Genomic DNA, 18,405 nt, shown 5'->3' with positions numbered 1-18,405 from the left:
CGGGTGTCCTTAAAAAGACTTAAGGCTGTCTACCAAAGGTTTTAAACCTGCCACAGGCAGAAATTATACAGTTTTGGTTTATATTTGTGCATGGCATTTCGCAGTTTCCAGAGACAGTAGCATTATTCATAAGTTCAGGTGTTTAGCTAAGCTAGCTGCCTTAAGTTATTTTAGCTAGCGCCGTCGGCGCTGCGGTGTTACACCGTTTTCTGTCACTGTACTGGCGAAAACAGGTTTTTGCCTTTCCTTTAGCCCCTGTCCTATCTGTTTTCCTCCAGGTGAGAAGGCAGGTTGGCAGTGTCTGACGCACGCTCTAAATAATCCAATGGAGATGGTTTATCTGGAATAGTTGCCGTTTTATTACAAAGTAAAATAAATACAAATAAAAGAATGCAATGGGATGCAAAAATGATAAAGTCTATTATTAACACAACTGCAGCACAAAAAGGTTTCAGCAAGCAGCGTGTCAGCCAGGTGAGTCAACCAGCGAGCGAGCGAGGTCAATAACTGTATGCTGCGTCTGCCCTCCTTTCGTCATGCGCAGTTGGCCTCCCTTCATACACTCGAGGCAACGTCCTTCACCATCTAAGCAGGGCGCAAGCTCACAAAACGCAAAAAAAACAAGAAAACATAAGTCCATGCAAAATAAACTTAAATGTGGCTCCTACACCCCGGCCCCTAATTGTTCTCCAAGAATCAATTATTTTATAATATACAAAAAGGAGCCAAGTAATAAAGTTTTAATCAAACATGTTTAACAAAAATAAGCCAAATAGAACAGTCATCTAATGAGGTAAGTATGTAAGCCAATCGAAAGGTAAGTATGTAAATCAAACAAAATAACTAAAAAACACTACTTCCCTGTATAGTGTTATCAGTGACCTCATTGAGGCTTGTCATCAGGATTCATCGTCAGCCTCAAGGATCCGGCACAGCTTGGTAATGGGCCTCTCAAGGACTGACGTCTTTGTCTTCAACTTCACAGACCTGACCAGACCCTTTGAATCTGAGGTGGTCTCCAGGGGCCTCATGTACTAAGACTTGCGTGGACTTCCTACTAAAATGTTCCGTACGCTCAGATCTGAAAAGTTCCGTACGCACAAAAAAATCCAGATTTATCAAACCGTGCGTAGGCAGAATTCCACGTACTTTCTCTTAGTACATCACAATCAACTTGAAATCAAGCGCAAATGCACGAAAGCATCACACTTGCCACGACTCCTCCCTCAATTACGCAGAGTATAATGTTATATTATTATTATTAATAATAATAATAATAATAATAATATTATATACGCATAGCGTATAATTACCCATGTTTTAAGTTTTATTATTCTAAGATAAATGCTTTCATTTAAATGCTTTAAATGAGTTGCCTACCAAAAAGACACACGTCACGCACTCAGCTTGTTTTCTTATGCTCTTGGAAATCTAAAACTGCTTATAAGCCAGTCATCATCATGGGCCAAAAAAACATAATGGTCACGGAAAATGCGCGCTCAATGAATTCGGCCATTAGCAGTATTTTCCAGTAATGCCAACGCTGCATCTCCAACAACTCCAGCGCAAACCTGATCTAGGCTAAGTGGAAACACGTTAAACGATTATTTCTGTAAGACAATGAAACTGTCTGATTAATTTACTTTATTTTACCCAATAATGCTTACTTCAATGTGTGCATAAAGGATATCTTAATAGTTGTAATTTCAATGCATCGCCTCTAAGTGTCGCCAAATGACAAAAACACAATACATACGCACAAAAAAAAGGCGTACGCCCAAAACAAAACTTCCGTGGGGGAACGCACTTTCACACGTTCAAGTCAAATTTAGTACATCAGACCGTGAGCGTGAAATATGGCGTACGCAATGTTTTTGTGCGTACGCACCTTTAGTACATGAGGCCCCAGGACTCTTCCTAATGGCCAGGACCCTCGTGGAGCACTGGGATCGACCACCAAGACAACGTCTCCGATACTGAAGTTCTTCTTTGTGCTTGTCCATTTCTGTCTTTCTTGGAGCAGGAGAAGGTATTCTTTTGTCCATCTGAGCCAAAAGAGATCAGCCATGTACTGGACCTGTTTCCAGCGGCGCTTGGCATAGATGTCGGACGTCTGGAAGACTCCAGGGGGCAGATTGGGCATGGTCTTCAGCAAAAGGAGATGATTGGGGGTCAACGGTTCCAGATCATGGGGGTCTGAGGACACTCTGGAAAGGGGGCGGCTGTTCAGGATGGCCTCCACCTCACAGAACAGGGTATGAAGGCCTTCATCGTCAGTGGTTTGCTGGTGCAGAGTGGAGTAGAGCACCTGCCGTACGGATCGTATCAGTCTTTCCCAGACACCGCCATGGTGTGATGCAGCTGGTGGGTTAAAACTCCATTCAATGCCATCAGGAAGCAGGGCATCTTGAATTTTCTTCTCATTGAGAGACATCAGGGCCCTCTTCAGCTCAGCACGCGCACCCACCAGGTTGGTCCCATTGTCAGACCTGATGTGCCTGACTTGGCCTCTCCTGCACATAAATCTCCTCAAAGCATGAATACATGAGTCTGTGTCCAAAGTATAAGCAATTTCCAAATGAACGGCTCTACTGGACATACAAGTAAAGATTACTCCATACCTTTTGATGGTGCATCTCCCTCGCCTCACCTCAATCGGGCCGAAGTAGTCCAGTCCAACGTTGGTAAAGGGTGGGAGGTCGGGTAGGATTCTTTCCAGCGGTAAGTCTGCCATTTTCTGCTGGCCTACTTTGCTTCTCACACGGCGGCATGTGACACATTTGGAGAGCACCTTTCTCGCTACCGAGTTGCCCTTTATAATCCAGTACCTCTTGTGGAGCTCTGAGAGCGTATGGTTTCTGCCACTGTGTCCACTGCGCTCATGAATGTGCCGTAACAACAGTACTGAAATGTGTGAATCTGTGGGCAAGATGCAGGGGTGTTTAGCGTCCTCTGGCATTGCGGATCGATGTAGCCTGCCACCTACCCTCAGAAGGCCATCATCCAGTACAGGATCGAGCCTACACAGCCTACTGCTTTTGGATACTCTTGGAGGTGTCATCTGCAATGTTGAGAATTCATTAGCGAAAGCTTGTCTCTGAATGTATATGACAACTGCCCTTTCTGCATCCGCTAGATCTTTCACTGTTAGATGCTGTTCACTACAGGGCTTTATACCTGCCTTTTGGCTCGACTGTAACCTGTCGGAGTGGGTGAATTGGATGAGCTCTTTTCCTTTTTTCATTTTCAGCATGTAATTTCTCTTTAGTTTGAGGTACCAAGCTACAGCCTTTAAGAGGCTGATCCAGTTTGAGAAATGCACGATAAGCTGGTCAGTAGGGGTTCTAGATTTCACCATGGTTGTGAATGCTATGGTGGGTTTCCTAACCTCTGGATCATCCTGAAGCATGGGGCCTAGTGCCTGCACTACTGGCCACCTTTCCTCTGGTTTCCATAGAAACTCTGGTGCATGAATCCATCTCTTCTGCTCCATGAACTTTCTGGCATTCAACCCTCTGGATGAGTCATCAGCAGGGTTGTCTTTGCTGCCTACGTATCTCCACTGTGACAGCTCTGTATTGTCTCGTATAAATGAGACCCTGTTTGCCACATATGTTTTAAATCTGGCTTGGTCGTTGGCAATGTACTTAAGCACCGTTTGACTATCTGTCCAGAACACAGAGGGTTCTAAGTTAAGCTGTAACTCCTTTCTCAGCATTCTGTCCACTTTAACTGCAAGAGCAGCTGCTGCCAGCTCCATTCTTGGCACTGTGACGTTCTTTAAGGGTAGCACTCTAGACTTGCCAAGTACAAAGGTGACATACACTACATCCTTACAGTTTACCTGTCTGATGTAGCTTACAGAGCCATAGCCACTCTCACTGGCATCGGCAAAATGATGCAGTTCAACGCACCTGGTCATTCCGAAGCCCTCTGGTTTCAGACATCGCTGCACACTGAAGCCTTTGATCATCTCCAAGCTGTTGGTCCATTCCATCCATCGCTTTGTTATGGCCTGTGGCAAAGGCTCATCCCACCCAAAGCCCGCCTGACAGAGCTCCTGTAGCATCTGCTTGGCTGGAAGAATGAGAGGAGCAAGAAAGCCGAGTGGGTCGAAGATAGAGCTGACAACAGACAGTATGCCTCTGCGTGTATGTGGCTTTTGGCTTAGGTTTATGTTAAATTGGAAGCTATCTGAGTCTACACACCACTGCAGTCCCAATGCTCTTTCAACTGGCAGGCTGTCTTTGTCAAGATCAAGTGACTTAATATCTTTAGCTCTGTGCTCTTTGGGAATGGATGCCAGTACTGCACGACTATTGCTCACCCACTGAGTTAGCTGGAACCCACCTTTGCTACACAATGCAGTGAGATCTCTTACCAGCTGGATGGCATCGGACTCTCTGGACACTGACCTGGCACAGTCGTCAACATAAAAGTTGTGCCTGATGGTCTCTGCTACCTGAGGGGGGAAGCATATTTCATTGTCAGTGGCAGTTTTTTGGAGAGCATAGGTTGCAATACTTGGGGAGGACACCGCACCAAAGATGTGCACAAGCATACGATGTTCTTTTGGGGTCTGACTGATGTCACCTTGTGGCCACCAAAGGAATCGCAGGTAGTTCACATCAGACTTTGCCACTCTGACCTGATGGAACATCGATTTGATGTCAGCCATGATTCCAATGAGTTCTTTGCGAAACCTCATGATGACCCCAAGAAGAGAGTTGTTGAGGTCTGGACCCTGTAGCAGTTCGGTGTTGAGCGACACACCTTGGAATGATGCAGCACAGTCGAACACTACCCTGAGCCTTTTCTTCTTAGGGTGGTAAACCCCGTGGTGTGGCAAAAACCAGGTTGTTCCGGGTGGCTGCAGGAGTTCCTCCTGTGGGACTTCCTCTGCGTAGTTGTTTTTAAAGACGTCAGTGAGAAATGCTGTGTATTCCTGTTTGAACTGCTCATTCTTTGACATCTTTCTTTTAAGGCTATACAGACGCTGTTCTACCATTTGCCTATTGCTTGGCATGTACACATTGTCTTTCCTGAAAGGAAGCTTCAAACTGTAGTGGCCATTCTCCAGTATTGCCTCATTCGCCATGCGTAGGAAAGTTTTGTCCTCGACAGACATTTCTGTCTTTTCCTCTGATGCATTTTCTTGAAAATCCTGATTGTACTGTGAGATTAGCAGCTTTTCCAGACTTGCAACGGAGATCCTATTGACTGTCACACTACCTCCAGTACCAGCAGCACTTCTCAATGGCCCATTTACCACCCACCCTAACAGTGTTCTAACTGCATAGGGGCCCCCATTTTGGCTATGTATTACCTCCCATGGTTCTAATAGATGTGGAGCATTTGTGCCAATCAACAGTTCCACTTTTGAAGTAATGGAGGGAATAGTGACCTTACCTAAGTACGCCCAATGCGCCAGGTCACTTTGCTTGGGGATGCTGCTATTGGTTACTGGCATATCCTTCTGAGTCAAGGTGTCAGGAAGGTGGACGAATGTGTCGCTGTCCAGTGCTGAGACCTCTAATCCTGATATGACATGTGCTGGGACTGACATTTCCTGGTTCATGGTGCGCAGAAGTATGTGTGCTCTCTTTCCTCTTAGATTGAGACGTGTCATGAGCGCCTCCGAGCAGAAAGTGGCAGAAGACCCAGGATCCAGCAGAGCGTATGTTTGTATGACATGGCTGCCCTTTGCTGCCTTGACTTTAACCGGAACAATGGAAAGAACACTCTCATGGTCTCCGGCCCCTATATGACCACAAGACTCTGCTACACTAATAACAGATGGACTGTGTTTCCTTGGTTGCAATGTGAAGGATGCTGGGATGGGTTCGTTTGCACACATTACAAGTAAGACGCCTATTGCAATCTTTACTAATGTGGCCTGGGTTAAGACATCCATAGCAGATGCCCTTGGTTTTCAAAAAGCTTAACTTGTCTCTATGGGCCCTTTTCATGAACTTCTGGCATGAGTTTAGTGCATGTTTATAGCTGCAAAATGGACATAATGGGTCAGGATTTGCTCCTACAACATGGGCTACACTAGTTGCATAGCTACTGCTAGAGGGCTTGGAAGGCCTTGTTTTAACAGAAGCCTTTCCTTTAACAGCTGACTGGTCTTGGAGATCACCATACATGGGGTCACCTGCTATGCGAGCCTGTTTTTCCAAAAAAGAGACAAGGTCTACAATTCTTACCCTGCTTTCGCGTTGTTGGTGTAACTCAAACGCCTTGTTGCGCCATTTCTCCCTGAGTTTATAGGGCAACTTCACCACAATGCTTTTCATGGTGGATATGGTGTCCAGCTCCTCCATGTACGACATCTCTTCCATTGCATTGCAGCAGCTCCTCAAGAACATGGCATAATCTTGCAGGGACTTGGCATCCTGAGGTTTGATCTGAGGCCATGAGAGGGCCTTTTCTAAATAAGCGCAAGAGATTTTGTACTCATTGCCAAAGTTTTCCTTCAGTAGTTTCAAGGCCTTTTGGTATCCTCTATCTGGGGCCATATATTCACAGCTCTTAACTAACCGCTGGGCTTGGCCCTTTATGTACTGAATGAGAAATTGTAAACGGTCTCTATGGTTATCGGTTTTACGTTCAATCATGTTTTTAAAGCTGTGAATGAATGACTTATATTCGAGGACCTCACCATCAAAGAACGGAATGCTACCCTGTGGTAAGGTGGATGACAACTGTTGTTTCATGAGGAGTCTGGTCAATTCATTTTGATTTTCCAATACCTTTATCATGTGACTGTCATGTGGCGAGCTGGGCATAGAGGGTGTTTGAGCCTGAGGCTGAGGCTGAAACTGTGGATGAGGTGGCAATTGAGACTGCAGTTGAAGCTGAGGCCGAGCCTGCGGTGGTCGCAGATGAGGCAGAGGCACTGGCTGTGGCTGCTGAGGCTGCAGCAATGGACGTGGCTGCTGAGGCTGCAGATGAGGTAGCTGCAGTGGATGAGGCTGCAGAGGAGCTTGAAACGGAGGCTGAGGTGGTGACAGATGAGGCGGAGGCACTGGCTGTGGCTGCTGAGGCTGCAGATGAGGTAGCTGCAGTGGCTGAGACTGCAGAGGAGCTTGAAGCGGAGGCTGAGGTGGTGACTGAAGACAAGTTGGTGGCTGCGGTGTCATAAGCTGAGGTTCAAAGATTTGCTGAGTAGAGGGCTGTGTAAGCAAAGTGATTTGAGCAGAACTATCAGCTGGCTGAGCTAGTGGGGGAATACTTGAATCACCTCCATACGGGCGACTATGTAGTGCCGTGTACTGCACCTGGTCACTACTGGTGGGCCAGGGGGGTGATGCATGTCTGCCGGGATCTGGATTAAGCAGAGGAACGTTAACATGAGCAACACCTGCTTTGGGTTTCACTGATGGGGTGTCAAGAAAAGACATTGAACTTTCTAGCTCTTCAGTATGTGCAGTTTGTGATGCTCCTCCTTCCAACATAGACATATGAGCTGTGTCTAAATCAAAAGAAATGGGACCATGGGGGTTCCTTTCTGCAGCCTTTAAGTATTTGATTTTTGCGTTTGCTGCATCCAATTTAACGCTAAGCTCCAGCGCTTCTCTTTGCTTGCGCAACAATTGCTCCTGTTCCTCAATTGCATGTTTTTGCTGCAGTTTAGATGCTTTAGCCAATAAAGCTTCTCGCTCTGCTTCAGCATTAATGCGCAAAGATCGGGTGGATGTGTGGGATCTGCCTGATGAAGCGCTAGACCTATGCGATTGCGTATCTATTGAATCTAGGTCTACCTGGACTGTGCCAGAAACTAATGGGGCGGTTTGAAGCACTTCATTGGCTGAAGAAGTCACTTCAGTTGCGCTAGGGGAGCTAGGGTTTTCCACAGACTTAATCCATCCCCACACTTTATCAATAAAAGCAACAATATCCGCGAGTTTCGGCTTATACCATTTTTCTTCATCTTCCATGCGTGTGGTTTCCTCAAGCATATCCGCATATGTTGCATGTAACGCTTTGAATTCTTCAAAAAGGTCATTAAACTTAGACATATTTTGTTTCACTTCATCAATAAATTCATTGTCTGCCATTAAGTCAGTTAAGATGTGAATTCTCCTAGTAATGTGAGACAACTTTCCTTGCCTTGCCTTGCGCATTCGCGTCAGTGTTTCGTCCTCCATATTTGTAACAGGTGTCTCAGAATTTATTATATATATATATATATTTTTTTTTTTTTTTTTTTTACAGAAGGTCACAAAAATTAATTATAAAATTATCATAATTAATATCAATCAATATATCAATATCAACTACACCAGTAATCCTTAATATATATCAATATTAATATTAATATACTAACTAACGTTATTCCTTTCCTTCTTTCAAGTAATTCAATGTCCACAATGTCCAACAAAGTTCAAAGCAGTTCCTTTTCCTTTCAAACTTAAACGTCGGGTGTCCTTCAAAAATAAACTGCGTTTGCAGCTTTAATAATAATTTGGCCGGTATTAATTACAAAAAACAAGGAGTCCAAAAAATCTTTACGAAAAACACGAATCAAACTTCCAAATAATCCAAAGAATTTTCTTAAACGAAAAAGTTCTTAATCTTCTGGCCTTTTGCTGTACATACCCCCCTTGAAGTGATTCCTTTGTTCTCACTTTCGCGCGCACGCCGAGAGTTCCTTTTGTCCTCAGCGCGCAGTGCAATGGTCTCTCCTTTTCCAAGTATTCCGAAGTAATCCAGTGTTGCAGAAGTTATTGACTAATTGTACTGGCGAAAACAGGTTTTTGCCTTTCCTTTAGCCCCTGTCCTATCTGTTTTCCTCCAGGTGAGAAGGCAGGTTGGCAGTGTCTGACGCACGCTCTAAATAATCCAATGGAGATGGTTTATCTGGAATAGTTGCCGTTTTATTACAAAGTAAAATAAATACAAATAAAAGAATGCAATGGGATGCAAAAATGATAAAGTCTATTATTAACACAACTGCAGCACAAAAAGGTTTCAGCAAGCAGCGTGTCAGCCAGGTGAGTCAACCAGCGAGCGAGCGAGGTCAATAACTGTATGCTGCGTCTGCCCTCCTTTCGTCATGCGCAGTTGGCCTCCCTTCATACACTCGAGGCAACGTCCTTCACAATCTAAGCAGGGCGCAAGCTCACAAAACGCAAAAAAAAACAAGAAAACATAAGTCCATGCAAAATAAACTTAAATGTGGCTCCTACAGTCACCGTCGGAATTTTGTGACCAGTGCTCACGGTTATGAGCGTTCATTGGCAAAACGGAAGCTTTCTATACCTACACCTTACCCTCAGCCCTAAACTGAACCGTTTTGGCCAGTCGGGGTAAACATTAGAAACGAACACGTTTTGAATCGGCCAGTGCACCGGTCTGCTGAGAACTACTTGCCCGTGGTCACAAAATCTAGCGGTCACAGAAAACAGTGCAACACACGGTTGTGGTGTATGGGAGCTTATCCATTTTTAGCGTTATAGATCTAAACGTGTTGTACATGTAAGTGATTATAAGTGTGGGGTTTGGTTTAGTAGGCTTGTGTTGTTGTTGTTGTTGTTATTATATATAAATATAGTAATTTATCGTTTGCTTTAAAACGTAAAATAATAATTATTTAAATATGTTTCTCAATAAATAGATTAGTCGACTAATCGAAAAAAATAATCGTTAGAATAATCGTTTAAAAAATAATCGTTAGGGACAGCCCTAGTGTGTATGTACATATAGAGATTTTTAGAACCTTTTTTTAACCATTTAAGCTACAGTACAATATCCTGAAAAATCCAGTAAACTGCCAGGGCCTTTAAGGAAAACAAATGTATATTGAACACAATAAATTGTTTTTAGTAAAAAAGTTTGTAAACAGCTTACGGATCTGTAGTCTGTAGCAATGGAAGTTAACTAAGCTTTGTAAATAGATGCAAAAAAAATATTTCCAAAGCCTTTGTCTGTAGTAAAGCAATATCTACTGCAGCATTTACACACCTACACACAGCACATTCACACTTTCATCATACTAACTAGAAAAAATACAGAAAAATACAGAGAAGCCTGCAACTATTAAAAGTGTAAGTCTTTTGTTTGGAGGAATTACAGATGAAGCCAGAGAGCAGTGTGCTGTTTCCTACACCTTCAAAAGACTGTTGGAAACTAAAGAGAGAACTGCTACAGGAGAGGTCTGGCTGACCCACATGGAAACAGTGCTTGTATCTCAGCTTAACATGATTGAACCTAGTCTCAGTTTTAGCAGTGAAGAGAAGAATTCGAGGTGTGACAGGTTGCCCCAGACAACGACTGCTCATGTTTTGAATGCAACAACAAACTTTGTCAGAGCCCCTTTAATTCTGTGATGGTCAATGAAGCCAGCCAGCCATTTTAACTGCAGGACCTCACTTTAACACAGTTCATGTACAGTGTGGTATTACTGCTTTTTCTGTAAACACTTCCATCAAATCTAGCAAAAACAATAGTTATTGCCATTATACTACAAGTTTTAAACTCTCTTAATTATTATGAATCAGTTAATGCTTTATGATAATAGAGTGATAATCAAATTATCATACTGTGAAAATCTCATACTGTTGCAGTCCTAAATGAGGCACTGCAGAGTTTTCGAGATTAAAGTGTTATCTTACCTTCAGGCATGGATGGCTTTCCTGGGCCACGAGGACAAACTGAGGTGATACAGATCAAAGGGAACCCGGGGCCACCTGGACCCCCAGGAATGAACGGCTTCACAGGACCCAGAGGTGAAAATCACAAATTCACATTATATGTTAATGTATAAAATATTTATTTCAGTGTTGTGTGGTATGTGCTAGAGATTTGGAGGAATGATTTTATTGTAGTAGTAAAATCGTAGTACATCATAGCGCTATAACAGTGGAGCTTGTGTGAATTATTTTGGTTTTACAACCAAAGATGAGAACAAACAATTCCTCGTTTGAAACGGTTGTGTCTTAAGGAATCAGCACAACACATGTATTTAAAGTGCTTTTCTCAGCAGAATTAACACAGCTGCAGCACCACCATGGTTCTCATACATGCAGTGGAAAAATCAGGATTTAATGACATGTTGAAAGTTTTAGACCAGACGTATGTACTATCAAGCCACAAGTACTTCTCTAAAGTTGCCTTACTACAACTGTATAACGCAGATTAATTACCCATCAGCATGAAGCCAATATATGTCTATAAAGAACTAGAAAGAAATCTTAAACGGCAGCATTGTGATTAATTTATCTGTTGTGGAAAACACTGAATAATAATCTCTCCTTTTAAGTGTCTTTCACAGTGACTTTCTTTGACTTTTCAGTCACAAACACTTATCCATTCTAATAATGACATATGCCACTCCCTTTGCTCTGCAGGTTACATAATGTAATAAAAGTACACATTCCAGGATTTAATTTAAGGGTATTTGTGTACACTTTGGTTTTACTATGCTAAAATTAGAAAGTTTAGTATACAGCTCCTTTCATTTCATGGAATTATAATGTTTGTGAGATTAGGCCTTTCTGGATGCTTATTATTACTCGAGTGTGTGCCATTGCTTTTTTTGTAATGTTCTTAGATTTACTAATAGTCTTTTAGACATTTTTGGGGTCTGTAGTTTCCATTGTTACATCCAAAATGGTTATTCTGAGTTTTAGTACTTCCCCTAAATGTAGAATTTTCTAATAATGTTGTTCATTTTGTTATTCTCCCACTTTAGGTGAAAAAGGTGAAAGGGGATTACTGGGTTTAAATGGGAACCAAGGGGGCCCTGGACCTCCTGGATATGAGCGTGGCCCTCAGGGGCTACCAGGTGCATCTGGAATACCTGGTGAGTCTGGACTGCGTGGGTCAAAAGGACCACTAGGCATCATGGGATTCCCTGGAATAAGTGGATTTCCAGTAAGTAAATGAAAGCAGCACATTGCTCATTATATTCCATATATTTAGCAACATGTTTGCTAATGAACAAAGACATGAAATAACTCTTATCTTTCTTATTACACTATATTACCAGAGGTGAAGTTTAAAAAACCAAGCCCCTAGGTCTGCAGACTGTTTCTACAAACAGTATATTCCAGCACGCTACCGTGATTACCAGGAGAATAGTGCTTTTCTGATTGCGTTGTGCCAAGTATAAAATCTGGTGGAGGGAGGATTATGGTGTGGGAATTTTTTGGCAGCTTATTTTTTAAGCTGTCAAAAAATTCCAACAACAAAAACAAAACAAGAGCTGGCAATCGGCATGTCACAGTATCAATAAATGATAATATAATAGCATAATTATGCAATTACGCTCTTTTATTTAGATTAAAAAATAACAGACATTAAAATGTAAATATATATATTTTTAAATATCCTAAATAAATTAAACAAACATTATTAAATAGCTAACTTTGCAGCTCATTCATGTTAATGGACTCAATAAACATTAATGTATCAAAGTATTGTCATTTTATTTTTTGCAATGCTGTATCAAGTCTCAAAAATACAGTATTGGTTTATGTAGTGCTGTGTTTAAACCGCGCCCACTAGTTTGCAGTGTTTTATTCTGTCTTCAGATCCCACTTTTCTGATTGCTAAAAAAATAGCTTTTTTGTTACTCAGATATTATAAATACTAATGAACAGTGAGTATTAAATATATAAATAAATATATATTGACAATAAGCTGCCATTATTTATGTAGTAACTGTGATCAGACACTGACTTGCTTCAAATCTCTTTTGTGTGTTTTATCAGGGAGACAGGGGGAGCAAAGGTTCACCTGGAGCACCGGGCTTGAATGGACGTGAAGGACTGAAAGGTAAAGTGAACCATAGAAACCATTTCTACCACGTCAGTTTGGTTTTGTGCACCAATATGTGTATTTTTTGTAGACTGTTGGCCTTGCAGCCCTGTCATGCACACCACTGCTGTTCAGTGTTCTCCTGATGATGGACTCATTAAGATTAACAATAGCAAGTGGGAGAAAGGCCTTTAGTTGCATAGAAGTTTACCCTGAGTTCCACAGTTTGTCTGACCGTTGATTGATGGAGACTTCTGAACATTTTAATGATGGTTTTATACCACCTGCACAAACACAATATATATATATTTTTAAGAGAAATTTGTAGGGGGCTAATAATTTTTCTCGCCATTGTGTGTATATATATATATATATATATATATATATATATATATATATATATATATATATATATATATATATAAATATAAATATATATATATATATATATATATATATATATATATATATATATTAGGGCTGGGACTTTAGTGCGTTAATTTCGATTAATTAAAACAAATAACGCATTTTAACGGCACACTATAATATAGATACGTAATTCTGGATTAGTTGGCCCCGTGCAGGGGAAGTTTTGTTTTCAAAAAAGAGGGTGGTTGTGTGCAGATTATGCAACAAAGAATTCGTGCATCACCGCAGCGTATCAAGCCTCAAATATCACTTCAGTGCAAAACATGTAGCACTGGAAGCTGAAAGGGTACTTCAGACTGCGTGGGGTCACTAGGTATGAGCTGCCATTCAGAAAAACGGTGATAAAGAGAGTTAAGAGTCGGACTGAAATTGATTCTCTCTTTTTTTTTTGTAATCATTTCAACTGTTGATAAATCCACAAAGTCTGTAATAGCCTTGAATGCAACAGAGATGTTTTCTATTAGTCAGGTGTTACATTGTTCTGAATGTACTTGAAAGTATTGTGTTTAACAAAAAAGGTCTACCTATGCCTATAAAGCTACCTGAATTTACTTTCCTAAATATGCTAAACTTTATGGGAAAATTTGCACTGGCTTATTGATCTTGGTTTTGAAATAAATAAACAATATTTTGTTAATTAAGCTTATGCATTGTCATTCAAAATCCATGTGGAAAAAATTACTTCTCACTGTTTTCAAGCCAAATATTTATTTGCGATTAATTTTGATTAATTATTTTAAAGCCTGTAGTTCATTTGATTAAAAATTTTAATCGAGTCCCACCCCTAATATATATATACATATACATACACAATTGCATGAAAAGAGATTTCTTTAGTTTTTGCGTATAAAATGATAAAATTATTTTTGCTTATTAAAATAATGTGTTGATTTTTGAGATCTTTTTGCTGCTTCATGTCGTCAGACAGGTTCTAATCAAGCCTGGTTGTGGGGGTCATAGTTTCATAGTTTGGATAGTGTTTTTTCTTTAATAAATAAAATAATTATTTAAAAGGTGCTTTATATATTTACTCAGGTTATATTTGTGTAATATTAAAGTTTGTTTGATAATCTGAAAAATAGTATGAAAAAAAATATTTATATAGTAATATGACTTTCCCCTCTGAGCTAAATTACTAAAGTAAATTATATTTTCTATGTTATTCAATAAATTTTCATATAACACACATTTTCCTCTAAATCCCTTTGTTTAGGTGATAAAGGATGCTCTGTAAGTATACCTGGACTTCCCGGTGTGAATGGCCCAAAAGGAGATATAGGCCTCCAAGGTAAGAGTAGAAACATTGCGAGCACTGTGCTAAATTTAGTTATGAGCCTTGGTTTGTTTTGATAAATATGATCTTTATATTATGTAAAGAGTTCTTCAAACTCACACAATTTGTTAAAAAGACATTATTTTACTTAAGATTACCCATATATTTATGTCTCTCTCACTTTGCCTTTTTTGTATATTTAAAGTCACATTGATGTTTGATATGAACTATTTCTCACACATTGCTTATGATACAAATGATGGAAAAATTCTCTTCTACTCAATCAACACCACATTATTTAACATAATATCTTAATGTTGATTATTATTTTAATTTATAACTTATATATGAAACACAAACAAAAATCAAATATAGTTTTTGTTTATTTGTTTTTCAATGTGTTGTGAGAATGCAGTTCAAAAACAGTAATATAATCTAAAAAAAATCTATTAAATTGTATACGTTTGAATACACTGACTTGCCAAAAGTCATGGGATAAAAGTATGTACAGTCATAGCTGAAAGTGTTGGCACCCCAGAATTTTTTTAGCAAATAAGGTATTTCTCCCAGAAAATGATTGCAATTTCACGTGTTTTATTATACACATGTTTATTTTCTTTGTTTATAACCTCAAAAATTGGCTGGACAAAATGATTGCCACCTTTTCAAAATAAAGTAAATAGAGTAAAGAGTAAATAACTTTTCTGAGCTTTTTCAAGCTTGTGATGCTCATTTGAAACTCACCTGTGGCAGTAACAGGTGCGGACAATATATAAATCACACCTGAAATCAGATCAATCCAAAGAAACTCAATCAAGTTCCAAAGAAATTCAAGCTGTCCTGCAAGCTCAGGGTGCATAAGTGTTATCTCAACCTATCAATAGATATTTTAATTAAAATTAAAACTCTATGGCAGGAGACCCTAGAGGACTCACTGCTGACACAGAGACATAGAAAAGCTAGACTGCAGTTTTTCTAAATTTATGTGAGTAAATCAAAATCTCTCTGAAAGAACATCTTGTGGACGGATCAGACCAAGTTAGAGCTTCTTGGTAAAGCACATCATTCTACTGTTTACCGAAAATGAAATACAAAACAAAAGAACACAGTACCTACAGTCAAAAATGGTGTAGGTTGAAAGATGTTTTGGTGTTGTTGTTTTGCTGCCTCTGGCTTTGAGTGCCTTGACTGTGTGCAAGACAGTATAAAATCTAAAGATTACCAGTTCACATACACATTCAATGGGGCTAATTCCAGGTTCACACTACACGATTTTAGCCCAGCTTTTCAGTCGCAGACTGACACAAACAAAACCTCTGTTCAGAGTCAAAAGGGGGATTTCTTAGCTCTCATTCAGCTGTGTGGTGTAAACTACTGAGAGACGCTTGCCGAGCCGCCACTGAGTGATCGCAGATGCGTTGTAGAATCCCAGCAAATATTTAGTATGCTAAATATCCGACCCAGTCGGAGACTGGGAGTCAAGAACAGTGGCTACCTATGTCAAATGGGATTATGTAAAAAGAAAGAACCACAGATACAAAACACATCTTCTGCATGACCAGACATGTTTAAGTCTGTCCACTTTGTTTCTCCCCTGTTATATCAGGAAATTACTGTTAAACTCCAGAGGGAGCCCACAAATGAGTACTCTATTAATGTGGATGAATGGAACTAAAAGCTAAAAATGTGAATTAAAAATAGTATGTAATAGTACGCTGTAAAAGCTGTGGATGTGGTTGGAGTTTAAAAACATAAATAATTATGTCTACACTGCACTGAAACAATTGATATAGTTTTGTGTTGAGGACATAAGTACATATTTCCGTATTAAAGTTATGTAGTGTGAAATTGCTAAATTTTTTTGGCATGTCAGTGTATATTTTCCATTTATGAGTTTTTGAATCACATAAATCAATCAAAAAAATCTCTCTTTTTCTCTTACTCTGCACACAAACAGCTTTTGTAGGAGATAGAGGAGAAGTGGGGCAATACGGACCTCCTGGGACTTGCGGAAAGCCGGGCGCAGTTGGACCTGACGGACCACGGGGCTATCCTGGACCTCAGGGTAGGCTTTACTTCTTGCCCCTTGTCCACTTTGTAATGGATAATTTTTTGGAAATTGTAAGCTTATTAAATGTAACAGATTATTGTTTGGCACACTTTTCTGTTTTATCTCTGTATTATTTAAATATATGAGCAATTCACTATTACGATTTAGAGTTTTACAAAGTTCTTTCATAGCTTTATTTGTTAACACACAGCACATTTTAAGGTGAAGCTATTGTTTCCGTAATATTTAATTAATTTTTTTTCTTACCAATAGTAAGCAGCTCCCTTCATACTGCATGCAGCTTTTATTTTATTAAACACGGTGCGAACATAACGTCTTTATATTTCAGTGAAGAAAAGTTTAAAATATGAAAATCACTGCCATATAAAGTTAGAACAACCAACTGTGGTTATCAAAAACATATTCTATCAGTTTACCCTCACACATAACATGAAGAGTGGCTATATCAACTTTACCATTAATCATAAAATTAAATAAAGCCTTCATGCCTTAACCTTTAAATTCAGTTTTCAACAGACAGTATTTTACTTTAGGTGCAGCACTTACAGAATAAAGCTTGGCATCAGTGCTGATGTGCAATAAAGAAAATATACATGAACAGTTTGGGAGATACAAAAGGTGCAATCACAATTGAAAAACTACATTACTCACTGGTATTATAATTTGTCTTATCTGTATTTTAAAGCAGTAAAGTGATAATTAATTTTTGCTGAATATTTCCCTCTTCATGTAAAGCATGGGCTGTGCATTAAGTCATAGGTTAGTATCAGGGTTGCAGTAGCTGGTGTTACGGCCAGCTCGTTCACACAAACCGCAACATAAAAAGAGAGGAGGCAACACCAGATTCAATAATCAAATAATATAATTTATTATTATTAAAGTCTAGGGGAATCAAAAATAAGGAAGAAAGTAAAAGACGTGGGGCAGTACATCGCAGAGCAGTAACCATGGCAACCAAATTTTAATAAAGTCTATGGGAAACCTACATGGCTCTAAAACACACAGGTTGCATGTGATGCACACACTAGTGCAAGCCTCCCAGATCCCATTAAGATTACACTGCAGAGCCTGAGGCTGGTAACTCTGAGGCTGATGAACTTATCTTGTGCAACAGAGAGAACTTTCATTTCTTAAAGTATTTTTTTCTTTACTTAGTTGAGATGTCCTTGTCATAATAAGGATTAAAACATTACTAAAACAAGGCTATTCACTGTATACCAACTCTACCTCTTCACAACTTTACAACTGATGCTCTCAAACACATTAAGAAGCAAAACTTAAGTAATGAACTCTTGACAAGTTCAGCACAGCTGTTAACTAAAAGCCATTCCAGTGTTGGGCCCCAAATCAAGGCCTTTAACCCTCTCTGAACCAAGAATCATAGGTAAAAGCAATCCTCCTCTTACCAACACTGTTCAGATAGAAATAATTAAAAACTAGGTATGCTTGCAGGCACTTCAAATTTGATTATGACAGAGTTTGTGAGTAATCCAACCAATGCATTTACATAAACTGGAGAAAAGTGTTTTTCATAGGACAGTGACGATATATACAGTGGTTTTGCAAAAGTATTCATACCCCTTGAACTTTTCCACATTTTGTCACCTTACAACCACCTTACAACCATGTATTTTATTGAGATTATAAGTGATAGACAAACACAAAGTATTGCATAAGTGTGAAGTGTAACGAAAAAGATACATGGTAAAATCATATAATTAGGGCTATTTTGGGCGAATTTCGGTCTATATTGGAGGCTGGCTGAGGTAGAGGACCTGAGGGATTTGAAGAGACATAAAACGACAGAGACTCAGCGATGTAAGACGATGCTAAACTATGTAAATCCTTGTTTACATGTAAAAGGACT

The 18,405-nt window shown here is 39.8% G+C and overlaps 1 protein-coding gene across 1 annotated transcript in view; it reads left to right on the top strand.

The window, feature by feature from the left end:
* Window positions 1-18,405, top strand: part of col4a4 (collagen, type IV, alpha 4) — a 136,643-nt gene that overhangs the window by 100,001 nt on the left and 18,237 nt on the right. Inside the window, exons 32-36 of the mRNA XM_022676942.2 lie at window positions 10,626-10,733; window positions 11,699-11,880; window positions 12,720-12,783; window positions 14,408-14,482; window positions 16,425-16,532. Of these exons, the coding sequence (XP_022532663.2) occupies window positions 10,626-10,733; window positions 11,699-11,880; window positions 12,720-12,783; window positions 14,408-14,482; window positions 16,425-16,532 (537 nt within the window). The remainder of the gene's footprint in view (window positions 1-10,625; window positions 10,734-11,698; window positions 11,881-12,719; window positions 12,784-14,407; window positions 14,483-16,424; window positions 16,533-18,405) is intronic.

Source organism: Astyanax mexicanus, chromosome 18, assembly GCF_023375975.1.
Source record: "Astyanax mexicanus isolate ESR-SI-001 chromosome 18, AstMex3_surface, whole genome shotgun sequence".
Classification (NCBI taxonomy): domain Eukaryota; kingdom Metazoa; phylum Chordata; class Actinopteri; order Characiformes; family Acestrorhamphidae; genus Astyanax; species Astyanax mexicanus.
This window is presented reverse-complemented; position numbering and strand designations above follow the sequence as displayed.